The 15,861-nt window shown below is 30.2% G+C and overlaps 1 protein-coding gene across 9 annotated transcripts in view; it reads left to right on the top strand.

Moving 5' to 3' along the window:
• Positions 1–15,861, top strand: part of LOC143252256 (spectrin beta chain-like) — a 112,284-nt gene that overhangs the window by 34,946 nt on the left and 61,477 nt on the right. For all 9 annotated transcript variants that reach the window (XM_076504121.1, XM_076504116.1, XM_076504123.1 and 6 more), the window contains exons 5-12: positions 1,191–1,363; positions 4,927–5,042; positions 6,603–6,715; positions 8,187–8,374; positions 9,928–10,110; positions 12,947–13,204; positions 13,449–13,587; positions 14,035–14,436. In XM_076504121.1, the coding sequence (XP_076360236.1) occupies positions 1,191–1,363; positions 4,927–5,042; positions 6,603–6,715; positions 8,187–8,374; positions 9,928–10,110; positions 12,947–13,204; positions 13,449–13,587; positions 14,035–14,436 (1,572 nt within the window). The remainder of the gene's footprint in view (positions 1–1,190; positions 1,364–4,926; positions 5,043–6,602; positions 6,716–8,186; positions 8,375–9,927; positions 10,111–12,946; positions 13,205–13,448; positions 13,588–14,034; positions 14,437–15,861) is intronic.

Here is a 15,861-nt window from a genome sequence, read left to right as displayed (position 1 = left end):
TGTTACTTTTTATGTCAGTGTTGTAGCTTAAATTTACTAAACTATTCATTGTCTAATATGTTTGATAAGCCATTCAATTCTGCACATCTGTATTGAAGAAACTCAACATTATTATATGTATTTTTCACAAATTTTGTCATCCCATGTAATCAGCTGTCCCTTTTGAGACAGTTTTTACATGGTGCATAAACTAACATATCCTATAAGCCAGTTTCTCCAATATTTTATCAAGTGCGAACTTAAAATTTCTTGAAACTCTTATTCTTTTGGTCTAATCAACTTCTGTATTTTTAAATTTCATAAAATGATTTTTAAGTAATAGACTTCTGCATACCTCAAAATGAATGCCCCTTAGTTTCTCATCCATTTCATTCCTTACCCATCAACCTTTTAATGCTTGTTTCATATTAAGTACATGAATATTTTATGCACTCGTTTCACTTGTACTCCTTTCGATAAAGTCTTATTATGTTCACGTAATTCTTTGAAAACGTGTATATAAACCAAAAGTGTTGTACTTTTTTGTTTAGCCAGTCTATCAACTTTGAACTTAGTTTTAAATAGACATTTTTAATTTCATTAAATGTTTTAGGTAATAATAAAAGTTTAAAGGGATAATTTATGTACAAGTCCACTCTAAACATTTCATTTTCTCCTAGAAGATTATAGTCTTTAATTTCTATTTCTTGTGCCTGAGGGAAAACCTTTTTAAATTTCAGCATTACTTAAGGTTCCAAGTTAAGTATTTTGTCATTTGTTGCAAAATCTAGTCATTGGATAGAATTGTAACTGTATGGAAATCACATGTAAAATAGTTGGACGTAAAGGTCAACATGATACAAATGTGTAAGTCATGTTAAGTTAGTGGTAAAAGTGACATATAATAAAATTAATTTATAAGATGTTTACACTCTGTTTAATTTAATCAATTAGTTACTGTCCATTTGGCTTCATTATCAGAGAAAAAATCAAATTAATTTTACTTAGTTTATTACTGAACAAGGCCATGAAGTAGCAAAACAAAATTTTATATTGTTCAGCTTCTAAATTAATTGTATGTTGAATACAAGGTAGTTCAAATGTCTTTACTGTTACTATGACTAATTTGTTAAGGATGTATTGTTTGTGTAGTTACAAAAACTTAGAATGCAATATCAATGCAAATTGAATAGGAATATGCCCATATTTAGATTCAAGATATCACTATTGAACAAGTTGACAGTCAAGAAACTAAGTCTGCTAAGGATGCTTTGCTGTTGTGGTGCCAAATGAAAACAGCTGGCTATCCAAATGTCAATATTCGCAACTTCTCTACCAGTTGGAGAGATGGGCTTGCCTTTAATGCAATAATCCATAAGCATAGGTAAGTAAATATTTCTATCATTGGAAAATTTTTCATGAATATTTTATTTACTTCATGACAAAAGTTATTGACTACATCTTGTGATATTTTATACTGATATTTTAGCATTCTTTGATTTCATGATCTAAGGATTAATGTTTTGCTAATTACATTTCCACTGAAAATGTAAGTGCTTTTTTGTTAAAGTTTTAAAATGCATGTATAAGAAATATATATTAACTACAGCATAACATAGATATTTAAAAAATTAAAATATTATAAAAAGATATCAAAGTGTTGTTTTTAATTTGTATTAGATATGAACTCAGAATTTCCTGCCAGTTAATAGTGTCCCAACTTGTTTTTTGTACATGCTACTGACCATTTATATGACCAATTCAAATCCCAAGAGTAAAAAAAATACTGATGTTGGAAAAGGAGTTGAGCTGGAACAGAGAAAAAATTATCTTTATTATACCTTCAACAGGACATGGGTATTTCTTGCCTTTTACAACATTTGTCCCAGTAGACAGTGCTGATGTCTGTGTCAGTTCAGTCAAAGGAGCCTAGACAAGTGGTTTAGAGACAGTAGAATTAGATATTGATACAGGGATAGTGGTTTTTTTTCCATTTTTTCCAAAATGTGATAGTTTATGGTGCCTCAGATGTTTGGGTGCTTGGATTGAAGATTCAAGACTGCTGAAGGTGTAGTAGAATCTGATCTGGGTGTTTTTCGTACATAAATTCTGCAAATGATTTTTAAGGTGTCCTGAGGACAAGGTCAAAATCATCATAATTCAGTAGAAAATATTCCATTGTGAGATCTGAAGTCTAATTAGAAATGTCATAACCAATCAAGCAACTTTCTGTCTCAATGTTTTATAAGATTAGTTATTAATACAAGTATAGTGTACACGTCTCTTCTTACAGTGAGAAGAGTAAATACTGAAACATACAAATGTAATATTCTACCTAACTTTTATGGGTTACCGCAACTGCACATACAGCTATGTTAGCTCGATTCTTGACCACACCATATACCCATAACAGTGGCCCTACTGCTCAAAACATACAGCCATCTCACGTATTCACAAGTTTTTTTCCATTATTATCTGGTTGCTGAAATGAGAGGCTGGTGTCAGTAGAAAGGGAAAGGGGTTAGCTGGTGTCAGGAGTGGCTAGTTTCAATAGAGAGGAGGAATGTAGTGATGAACTTAGTAACCTGTGACCATTGCTTATGATTTTGAAGGCTACATAACTCGTCTATTCACACCATCAGCTTGCCTTCTGATACAAGTTAAATGTATTCCAAATAAAAACTAAAAACCATGTTGAACTGCTCTAAAATTATTGTCCAGTAAATAACTATTTAAGGCCATTACATATCAATTGTTTTTAAATATTTTTGGATGAGAAAGATGGCTGTTTTTATGTAAATGAGATCCAACTACTCTGCAACAGTTTACCTTGTTGTTTTGTTTATTTTCATTGGTCAGAGTGAATAATATGGCATTTATATCATCTCTTAATGTCTTAAGAGGAATGTAATCAGAAAATCACTTTTGCATACTTGTGATGGTGTGGAACAGTCCTTTTTATTATCTAAAATCCAAAGTATCTCATGCCTTAGAGCATAAGCTGCAGTGTGGGTTTGTTATTATGTTCCACAGTGGTATAGCATACTGTTCTGTACTTACAACTAATCATACAACTGCCATATGTTACATGTGTCACCACCTATGTTCTCCTGTTTGTACTTCATCTCAGTGCCTGGCAAGTGACATTCAAGCTCTATTTGAGAGTTCTTCTGTGCATTTTTCCAAAAGTTCCTTGTCATTCATTTGTGATGTCTGTTCATTAAGAGAATCGTTATTACTTGTACATTTCATTGTCACTGCTGCTGCAGTGGCTTTGAATGCTACACAAGGCCTTGGATCTAAATATTAACAAATGTAAGTGTTCTTAGTGGTTGACAAGGCTGAAATTATTGTATGTTGCTGACCCAACCAGTAAAATGTAGTTTTACTTTGTGATATTATATGATATCCAACAGGTAATTGTACCTATCAATTTCACTGATGCATTGCTTTGAATAGTGAGCTGTACAGTTAATGATGGTAATGTTTGAGTTACTCATAATCTAAGGGTTGCAGTTAAAATCCTTGTCACACCAACCATGCTTGCCCTTTCAGCCATGCAGGAGTTAAAAAGTGATGGTCAATCCCACTATTCATTGGTGAAAGAGTAACCCAAGAGTTGGTGGTGGACCATGATGACTAGCTGCCTTTCCTCCAGTCTTAAATGCTAAATTAGGGACAGCTAGCACAGATAGCCTTCATGTAGCTTTGCACAAAATTCAAAACCAACCAATCAAAACTAATATGTTATCTTTTTGTTTTGTCTCTAATTTCTTCAATTCATGCAAGATCAATGGAGATTCCATCCTTATATACTATATGACCAGGTAAGCCTACTTCCATCCATTTGAACATAACTTTCCAAGCTTCAACTTCAGTTGTGTATTTCTGATAGGCTAAAATACTGTTACCTTTTCAGCAACCAACAAATCAAAATTGCACCAGCCTAGATGAAATATCATTCATTGCAACCCTTCTGTGTAGTATTGTGAAAGCGGCAGGTACATTATACAGTAAAAAACATATCAGAGTTTATACACTGAGAGCAGTTTTATATTTTTATTTTCATTTACCACTTCAGTTTATTAGTAGCCAAGATTCAAAAATAGTCGTTTTTAATCAACAGACACATCATAGTGCACCTAGACATTCTTTCTTCCACAAAAGGAAGAACATCAACATATGCTACTCTATTCACCTTACAAAAGCCCATGCAGAACCTTGGAATTCTCTCTTCTAAACAATAGTGCTGGAGATGACCAAGTACCTTCCCAAGGTACTAATGTTTTGTTTTTCATTATCTGCTCTTTTTCAGTGTTGGCATAATGCCTATTGTTCCAAGGACGACTTTGTGATGATGGTTTTATCAAACATGCAATCCTCTATTTGTATGGTGATGTGCTATTGCTGCCTTACAAAGACAGCCATGTGATCCTATCAAAACATCAGCAGATTCCATCAGTAAGTCACGAAGTTTGTCACTGTTGAATTCACATTAAAAGCACAATTTCAAGTGGTTGTGAAACCATACATTCACCTTCAGAATTGAACACCTGTTGTAATGCAAGATTTCATCTACTATATGCATTTTATCTCTCTCCCTCTCTTTCATTTCCCAGTACTTTGTTGTCCAGAAAATGGATTGAAACCATACTTTCTAAGGTGGTAAGAAACTGTGACCCAGGAGAAGGTATCTCATACTTCTTGCCAAACTTAAATTGTGCCCTCATTTCAGCTTCTGAAAGATGGCATGCTTATAAATGTTGAAATGTAGAATGTACTTGTGACTTTAGATCAGTCTCAAATAAAATTATTCCTGTTGTGTAAACAAAAATATGGTAATTGTTTTTAATTGTATATATTTCTGAATCTGCACAAGTTTTTAAGAATAATTTATTTGTTAATATATTTTCTTCATTTTTACTAACAATGATAATTTATCCTCAGACCTGACCTGATACAATATGAGAAACTTTCCAGATCCAATGCAATGTTTAACCTCAATAATGCTTTTAATGTAGCTGAACAAAAACTAGGCCTTACAAAGTTGCTTGATGCAGAGGGTAAGTATATATTGCATTTCTATAATATTCCTCAATTCTATAAAAAAGAATAGTATAGTTGTGATAGGTTAGTGACTGTTACTAAGAAACGTTTTGGTTTAAACAGTAGTTTTGAATTAGCATGGTTGCAAAATAAATTCAACCATTATTTGGAGTATAAAGAGGTTTCAAAGTATTTTTCAATTGTACTTTCTTAGTAGAGAATTATATGAATAATGTTTTAGGTATTGCTAATAACTTGTAAACAAAATTATTTTCTTATTCTCTGCTGAAGATGTCAAGTGTGGAAATGCATGCTCTTTGATATGAATCTAATATAAATCTACTGGTCTATTGTTCATAAGTTGTATAAGTAAATGATTGATCATATATTATTTTAATGTCATATTGCTAGTTATTTTTGTTAATTTAGTGCTCTAGTAATTTAAAGTTTTTAAACATTGGGTACTTTTCCCTTACACATTATAGTTGGTCACAAGAGCTATGTCAAAACTGCTCTTTAAGCATAACTGATAAGAGATAGTTAAAATGATTTTTGCATTGTTTCAAAAATTTCCCAACATCATTAAGAAATTTCTAACCTTGAATATGTTTGTACCTCAAAATAAAGAACAAGGAGTCTATAATTCCCTGTCAGTCTTGTGACAAAGTTAATGGGTGAAGTAGGTATAAATTTAGATATTAGACACTCAGAACATAAAAGGGATGTTAAATGGTCAGGCAAATAATGCTAATTTCTTCACATGAGAAATCTTGATTACATAATCAATTGTAAGTTAGCTAAAATGATACACTAAAACTAGAACTTGTGGCCAAAGAAGAATTGTAGAAAGTGTTAGTTAAAAAACTACTGAACTTCAACATTTCAAAAATGCACTATAAACTGTAAACCCCTTCCTGATGTCATATGCCTTTGAGGGACTTGGAATGACCAATATAAAATAAGTTGTTTCTCTCATGAAGAAAAGTTGAACTGAAAAGGATGCATAGAAGTGTCAAAATTTACTTCCACATAAACTCCTTGTTCCAACAACAGTGGATTTAAATTTTATTTGATGTTACTTTACATGGTATTTTGTATTTACTTGCTATCAAGTTAGAGGATTCTTTGTTGTAAACTGGTTCATCATGCAGTTATAAAAGATCTGCTAATGTGTTTTAAGATTGTAGACCTAGAGTTGTGTTTAGTTTTTATTTAAGCCTAAAATAAGCAACTTGCTTGTAAATCTACAAAATCAAATAAAGTACAATACTTTATAAAGTTTCTAAAAGTATATTTATTTTGCTTGAAAAATAGAAAATCAAGAAAATAGACCCTGATAATTATATTAAAAGGGCAAAATCTAAAGCCAGTGCAATCATTGGTTGAGATCTACTGGTAGATCTGCTTTTACATACAAGTCTGGTCAAAGTGGAAAATTTATTTTTGAATCATGGTAGAAGAATTTTTGTTGAATTTTTTTTTTTGTCTTAATATGTAAAGTTTGAGGTGTTTTGGTTTGAATTGTTTAATCATTGACATTGAAGATTGTACAAATTACATTTATTCTTACAACTTAGATGTGTTCGTTGATTGTCCGGATGAAAAGTCCATCATCACCTATGTTGTCACTTTGTATCACTACTTCTCAAAAATGAAAGCAGAAACTGTTCAAGGCAGACGTATTGGAAAGGTAATGAAAACTTCATAAAGTTTTTTCCTTCAAACTGTATTTATGAAAATATTTACTGTTTGGGTATTATGAATTGTTTGTTATGTGAGATATTTCTTTTTGTTTTGAACTCATAGTTTAAGAATTATGTGCTTATAAAGGTGATTGAAAGTATATTATTGCTCAAGGACATAAAATATTTACATGTTACCTTATGAAAGATTAAATGTAATTTTGTTGCAAAAACTCCAAATTGAATTTAAAAAGATTTTATGAATACGAATATTTGTATATATGCAAGTTATATGGTGCAGATGATTAGTATGACCCACTGGTTAGCATGCCATACTGTGGATATGAGGTTCCTTGGCTTGTACTTTTTACTGTCATGGGTGTGTTACAACTAGTAACAAGAGTAGCCTTAGAATTGTTAGTTGGTGGTGTTGACTAGTTGCTTCCCCTTTAGGTTATCACTTCATAGTTAGAGACAGCCAGCATAGATAGTATTTTAATAGGTTTGTATGAATTTTAACAAATATCGTGCAAATAGAACATTTCCTAAAACAATCTATCTGCTTGACAGTATATATTTGCTCTGATAATTATCAGAACTTATCGAAAAACTGTCAGAATCTTTATATTAAATTTTAACATATTAACATTATACTAAAAGGGTTGAAATTTTGAGATCTGAACATTAATAAATTGAAACTGAATATTTGTAACTCAAAAATCTCAATTTTAAAAACTCTATTTATGTTTTATTAATTATGTCTTCATAAAGAGATTTTCTTTCTTTCTTTCTTTCAACAATTTTCCATTGGCCACCATTACTTCTTTTCTTGGCAGACTGGCTTGAAACTTGATAGGGTTATAACTTGGTCCAGTATGCTTGTGCAATTTTTTATTTAAGCCTTTTTGGGCTCCTGTGTGGTCATACTTAAAGCAATCAGGTTGAAAGTGGGAAAACACCTACATACATACATAGGTAAAAAGTGAAACATCTATTTTTGGTCATTTTATGGTGGAGTGAAAAGGTTAGATAAACCCATAATTTTAGGGGTTCTGGTTCATCTTTGAACCATATTTTGACCAATTTATGTGGGATTCAGTGCAAAGATACTTTTTTCTGTGCTTCAAACAGAGATGTAGGCAATTTTGGAATACTGTCTTTTGCTCAATTTTTCAGTGAAGAAAGCACAATTTGGAATTTTCATGGACTATTCATTTATATATCAATCAACTCACATGAGATTTCATATAAAGAAATCTTTTTGTAAGCCCTAAATAGTGAGATAGAGGTTTTAATTTTTCTGTTTTTCATGATATTTCCACTGTTAAAATTGGCCATGTTGAGATTGCATGGTGAAGAAATGTTGGCTTCTTTAATTAATTGTAGAAATTTTTGTTATTTTATTTATTGACTAAAGTGGTATATTTGTATTTTTAATTTTTTTTTAACTGCATTTGATAAGTCGTTTTATTTGTTCAGGTTGTTGGCGAAGCCATGGAAAATGAGCAAATGGCTAACCAGTATGAAACTCTGACATCAGATCTTCTCCACTGGATTGAGCAGACCATTGAAGCCTTGTCCGATCGACACTTTGCTAACTCTCTATATGGTGTTCAGCAACAGCTTGCTGCTTTTAACACATACCGAACTGTAGAAAAGCCTCCAAAGTATGTATCTGTATTTAATATTTTTATTACCATAGTAATTAGTTTTATTTTACTATAATTTTGTTAGCTTCCATAATTTGTTTGTAGTAGACACAAATATTTAATATGCTGGGTGGCACTTGTAACATGTGAAAGAAATAAAACTAGGAGAGGGTATATACTATTTAGAATAAAGTAACTGCATTTGTACAAGATATTTATATCAATGATTTTTCATGTCTTTGTCAAAATGGGACAAAATTAAAAGTTTTAATTATAAATATATAGGTCGCTGTTCAATAAATTTAGCAATGAAATTACACTGTTACTGAAAATTGCAAAACAAAACAAAACAATTACACTGCTTTCGGAAATTGGAAATTTATAATTGTTTATCACAACATACCCAGTTTTTTTTTCTTTTTTCTTTAAATGAGTTCAGATAATGTTTTCTAAATAATAGTCATGAGGCCAAATATTTTTATATGCATGAGATTTTTGGATATTACGTAGTGAGAGCTGGTTTTATTTTGTGAACAATCATTGTGAAAATAAAATCTTAAACAGTTTTCCTACTTTCAAATATGCTTAAAAAATTTGAGATTTTATCCTCAAAGAAGTTGAATACTTTTATGTATAGGCATGTTTATAAATGTTTTTGTACTTTATATTTAATACAGCTCTCTTTTCTGTTCAACTAATTCATATATATTACTAAACTTGTTACTTTTGTAAAAATCAAAGTCTGGAATGTATAATGAAATTATTACATATTTTCATTCAGAATGGAACTTTGAGAATTTAGAATTGTTTTAAGAGTGTAAAAATTAATATTTTGACAAATCTTGAGAATCTTAAACATGAAAAATAATAATTTGTAAAGTCTTTTTTTAAGTTTCATGATCTCAAATATACATTGACTTGTACTTAATTTGTATTAGTTTATATCAAGACACTTTACTTTTGGACATCACTGATGATGAAATAAGTGTATTCCAAGGTATTTTCTTCATCTAAATAGTAATTTTGTGTGCCAACTTCTGTTTTTACTTGCAGTCTTCATTACTAAAAGATACATAGGAAATGCTTTTTTAAAAAACTGAACTATACTAAATGTATTAGTATTTACTCCTAAACTTGGAAAATACATTTTGGTATAATGTTATTTTACAAAGATATTTCTCTCTTGTTCATTTTTATTTTGCCATGTTTCTTTGAAAATACTATGATTTTACAAAACTTGTGGAAATTACTTCTGTAGAAATTGACCACGGATATTACACTGCATTAGTAAGTGCAAAGAGAGTTTAGATGAGTAACCCTAATGTATTCATGCTGTTTGTTATATCATCCACTTGTGTTTCTACACACAAGACATACTTTTATATCATATCCATAAAAACCTAACTAGATTGTGCATTCATTATACAGAATTTACAGTTAGTGACCTACACTAATTGTACATGAATTAAGATATTTTGAATTAATTGTACATTTTTATCATTTAAACATTATTTATATTTGTGCTTTTTCTTATAAATTTATTAATAAATTGATGCAATTTCTTTTCTTAGGTTTGTTGAAAAAGGAAACTTGGAAGTACTACTTTTCACTCTTCAGAGTAAGATGAGGGCAAATAATCAAAGACCATACTTTCCTAAAGAAGGTAAAATGATTTCAGACATCAATAAAGCCTGGGAAAAATTAGAAAAAGCAGAGCACGAGAGAGAATTGGCTTTACGAGAAGAACTTATCAGGTAAGAGTACCTGGAAGTACTAGATAATATTTTCACTATAATTTTTATTGTTACAGTAACTTTTAGTTTTTGTGTATGTGATTTTCTTTTGTGTGGTGTCATCTACACTAAAAGAGGATAATTATTTATGAAATTTGTGGAGTAGGATCATGTAGTTTTATTAAGATAAACTATTCTTTATGTAAAGGTGTGAAAAAACGCTGAATATATTTAGCAAATTCTTCCATTTAGCTATTTAAATTAACAAGTTTGTGTGATCCATCTCCCACTAATTCATGCATAAAATAACACAAGAGTATGTCTCATCAGTTAGTAAATGCTCTGTGGTGTTCAGTGCTCCAAGTAACTTTTTTATGACATAATGAATATTTTGCTTCTTGAAATAAACAAATGCTTAGAACAAAAACTATGCTGAAAAACTTGCATATATTTGAATGTCAATAACCTTTTGTATTGATTGGCTACTTTTACTAGGCACGTGTTTTTCTTCTGTTTTTATATGAAGGTCCTGTGAAGGACCACATGAGGCAAACATTACAGTGCAAATTCAATACAATTATACTGGTATAATTTTCATTTCAACAGTAACCCCAAATTTCAGACAGTTTCTGTATTACTCATCAATGATATAAAGGGGAGGATTTCGCATGCTTTATTTTATTACTGGTACAAGTTTTTTCCCCCTATCAAGGTGGTACATATTATGCACATGTACTTAAATGATGATATGTGCTGGTGAATAAAATGCATATTTTGTATGCACAACTTTTATTTTTAAATCATAATTTATGTAAGAAAATGCATATTTATGTAATTGCATTTTATCTAGTGCACTATCTATGAGGTAGCCATTAAAAGGTGTATAGTATTATAATTCCCTTTTGCATTATTTAAAATAGATAAAATAGATTAAAATAGATAGACCTTTGAGCATAGGTTAGTAACCATAAATAAGCTAGTAAGGGGTAATTTTATTTATGAGAAGACAGTTTAAAGTTCTATATACATTGAAGGTTGATGTGAATAGCATTAATAGTAATCTGCACTGTTTATTTGAGATTTATTTATAATAGAACATATTTAAATCATTGGTTTGGACAACATTTTAATTTTAGAAATTTTCTTGTGCTGATCTAGTTTTGCATCATATCTGTAAAAACAGTCACACAATATTGATGTTCACCATAGTTACCATGATAAAGAATACATTATCTTCATTCTCAGGTATCTGAATAGACTGTGAACAGATTACATAATATTAGATCACATTGAAAAAAAAAATTCATTGATATCCAAAATGGAATATGCATTGTTAACACTAAAGAAAGTACATGAAACTGTCAGTATTTAATGTATTATGTACTAATACTGGAAAATTAAATTATAAGTAAACCAAAATAAATGTGACAAAAACTACAAAACCATACTGCATAAATGACAAACAAAAAGAAATGAAAGGAAAGAGACTTAGAATTGTTAACCTTATGTAGGAAAACAAATTCCAGGCAGGATGATGACATACATAACATAATTCACTTTAAAATGTAACAATCATGGGAATACACACCTTCAAAGCAAGTTAAGGTGTAGTGAATGTGTAACTACAAATCAGGGAAACAGTGTGATTCACTATGTCTTGCAAAGCAGAAAAGTTTATATATCTCTAGCCATACTTGGTAAATTTGTTCTAATATTTTTGTTCTTAATATTAGCAGCTACTATTAGCTTGAACTTATACTGTAACACATTGTTTTATGTATGTAAAAAAACTCTACGATTATCACAGTTGCAAATAAAGTATGTGAGAACTGAATTTTAGTTGACACTGAAATGTGTGACCACCATTAATGTATTCTACATTAAAAGGAGAACTATATATTTAATCATATGATATCTCACCATTCTACTTGAACAATTTTTTTTAATTGTTATAGAACAAAATTTAATATACACGTTTTCTAAATATTGAATTTTGAAAACATTCTGTTTTTATTACATATTTTAAAGTTTCAAGGTTTAGGTATGAGTCTGATATTTAATCTGTTGTTAGCTCTTATTTTTTTAGAAGATGTACATATCCACTGTTGTTATTAATTGCAATTTTAACAAGTTTAAATATCCAAGAAAACAGACTGAGGTGAATATTGTAAGGCTTTGAAAGATTGCATTCTTTGATTAATCTTGGAGAAAAGTTAGCTAGTGAAGACTTTAATGGAATGCTACTTAGTATAAAAATATACTTTTGAAAAAGTTGTAAACTGGGATTTTAATTTCAAAAAGAAATAGCTTCATACTATCTTTTCAAATTAATAAAAAATCACTACTTTCACAGTATGTTTTTGAGAGTATTCCAGTTGGCAAAATATTTAAAGTATTTTTTGACTTACTGCATGTTTCTCAATTAGGTTGACTTCATTTTTGTAAAGTTAAAATGAAATTGCAGAAAATAGTCTTAGTTCCTGGAAAGACACAACTCAGAATGAAACTATGCAGCACAGTTAAACTGGTGAAAAAAATTAATGCAAACTGACTGACGAGTGTGAAGTTAACTCCCTTGTTTTCAGTTGGTAATGCATTTAATGTGATAACTGAAGATAATTACATCATTGCAAAAGTTTCCTTTTCACTTGTAATATGAAGCTTTCTTTTGTGGGTGTGTGGTTAGTGAGCTTGATGATTGAAACAGTTGTGTTTGCATGTAGCATTTCATACTATAGGCAGTAAAGTGTCAAACTTTAAAGTTAGAGTAAATATTTGTATTCCAATGCATAGGTTATAAAATAGCTTCAAAAGTCTCAGTGTTTTAAACTTGTATATTCTGCTTGTACCTTTTTAGACAAGAGAAACTAGAGCAGCTAGCAGCTCGTTTTGATAGGAAGGCTGGCATGAGAGAAACCTGGTTGAGTGAGAACCAGAGATTAGTGTCTCAGGACAACTTTGGTTTTGATCTTGCATCAGTGGAAGCAGCAGCTAAAAAACATGAAGCTATTGAGACTGATATTAATGCGTATGAAGAAAGAGTACAAGCTGTTGTGTCTGTAGCCAAAGAATTGGAAATGGAAAAATATCATGATATTGAAAGAATTAGTGCAAGGTGTGTTTTGTGACTGTGTTGTTTAATAGTTCTTTTATGTACGATTATAAGCCTTATGAAATTTTAATTTTAGATTCTATGACAATGATATACTTTGCTATTACAATAGAGTAAAATTACATTAAAAGAATGAACTGAACCTTCATGTTGAACTCTAGTGTGTGAAAATACCGAAAAGTAAAAACTAAAGACAAACAAAACAAATTCTCACTTGATAAATGTTCCATTCATGTTTGATATTCAGGAAAGACAATGTGCTGAGGTTGTGGAATTACCTATTGGAATTATTAAGAGCCCGTCGAGGCAGGCTTGAACTGTCTCTTTCTCTGCAACAAACCTTCCAAGAGATGATCTATATCCTTGACTCTATGGAAGAGATTAAGGTAAACATTTTTTTTATGTTTGTGTGCTTAGAGAAGTGTTTCTTAACTTGTTTTTTTGGTTATGATGGTACCCTTCCCCATAAAAATGCAAATATGCATACACACACGTACACCAAATAATGTCATTTTGCATGTTGTTTCAATAAAATATTCAGTTAAAAATGAAAATTTCAAAGTGCATTTTAAAGTAACAAGAAAAAACTCAAGTAAAAATAATTTTATTGGCTCCAGGTTCACAGACCCTCTAAAGTCCTTTCTTGGACCACCAGTTAGGAATGCCTAGCCTAGAGTGACCAAAATTGTTTCTTTATATTTAGAAAAACTTTATTTTTACAGCTGAAGACATCAATATATGGTATTTAAATTTATATTAAGAATAATACCAAAAAAGTGTGTTTGACAAGCATATAAGAAAAACAATTTATTACCCATGTGCAATTTGTGTAGGCTCGTCTTCTGACTGAGGATTATGGAAAACACTTGATAGGAGTTGAAGATTTGCTTCAGAAACACAGCCTTATTGAAGCTGACATCAACGTTCTCGGTGAGAGGGTGAAGGCAGTAGTACAACATGCTGAACGATATGTAACTGAGGAAGTTGAAGGTTATCATGCTTGTGATCCAAAAATCGTTGAGGAACGACAACAACAACTTGAAGCTGCTTATTCTGAATTGGTACAGTTAGCACTTGACCGACATAGTAAGCTTGAAGAGTCTCGCAAATTGTGGCAGTTCTACTGGGACGTAACTGATGAGGAGTCTTGGATTAAAGAGAAAGAGCAGATTTTATCTCAAGGAGATATTGGGCATGATCTCACCACTGTACAACTTCTTGTCAGTAAGAACAAGGTAAATGTGCATGTTTATGTATATTTGTAAATGTATTTATTAGTGTGTACGCTTGCATACATAATTGCAATCCTTAAAAACTGAAATGGTAAAGTGTAATAAAAAAAGATTGAAAGAACCACACACAGTTACAAAATGAAAAAGAAAGAAAAGATAGGTTTGAGCCAAAAAAATAAATTTGATCATCTTATAAAGTTATAGAACTTAAGGTATTTCAATAGAAGGAAATTTACAATATATCTATCAAAAATACAGTCGATTCTTTGGAGTTAATTGGTTGGTTGAAAACTTTCTCATCTGCTTTAATGGTTTTGTATTCAATAAAAGACTTTATTCAAAAAAGTACAAATTGTGATAAGTAAGAGAAGGAATTAATAGTAGCAACAGATATTATTTGATCGCACAAGGCATTATGAAAAATAAAGCTGATACTAATGATTGTAAAAGATTAGGTATATAAAAGGGCACCAAAAAAATTTAGCTATGAACTAAATGTACCAATAACTTAGATGCATATAGTTTGTTTTTATACTTTTTTTTTCCTTCAGCTAATTATACAACAAATAATATTAGTAAATTCTATGTATTGTGTATATAAAGTCTTTCTTATGAATAAATGCATACATATATATTATTTTCCTTCTTAAAGCTTAACCACTGCCAAATTAGATATTTAGTGTAGAGTTTTTTTTTTTAAACATTTATAATGTTACCATAAACCTACAAAATTGTGGAAATTGAAAATGGTCAGAAAAATGAAGGGAATTGGACTAGTAGTGGAAAAGTCAGAAAAATACATTTTCCGTATTATGGAACAAGAAATGTGGAATTGAAATACAGAACTTACAATTTAAAATCTCATAATAGGAAAAAGAACACAACATTCAAAGGTAAACTCCATCTAAAAAGTTAAGTCCATTATGAAAATTTAAATATTTTGCAATGTACAACTTGGACTACAGTAAACTTTAGTAATACTGAATAGGGATTAGTTGCATTGTAATAAAATTAAAATGTATGTTTTATATGTCAAATGAAATGCACTTTCAAATGTTGATCAGGGAAACTAACATACAAGTATGTATGATAAAACAGCATTCAGTGCCTTGTATTTTTTGAAGAGATAAAAACTTGTTTTTGAATTTGCCATTTCATTAAAGTTTTAAGATATTTGACATTAAACAAATTTGTAGACAAAAAACAAATGTTTTGATTGTAATAAGGCCCTTTTAGTTTTGGTTTACCTAAAACTTTAAGTTAAATATAATATCATGGCACAGAATTTGTATTGTTTTTCTATTAAAAAAATAAATTTATTTTGTTAATTTGATTTATTATAATCACTTGTATGGTTTATAAAGGAGATAATTAATCATTAATTTGTCTTTTCACATCTTTAGCTTATGTGCTTGTGTGCAACAATAT

The sequence above is a fragment of the Tachypleus tridentatus genome, chromosome 6 (genome assembly GCF_004210375.1).
Source record: "Tachypleus tridentatus isolate NWPU-2018 chromosome 6, ASM421037v1, whole genome shotgun sequence".
Classification (NCBI taxonomy): Eukaryota; Metazoa; Arthropoda; class Merostomata; order Xiphosura; family Limulidae; genus Tachypleus; species Tachypleus tridentatus.
The sequence above is the reverse complement of the archived record's forward strand: the minus strand, read 5'-3'. Positions and strand labels throughout refer to the sequence as shown.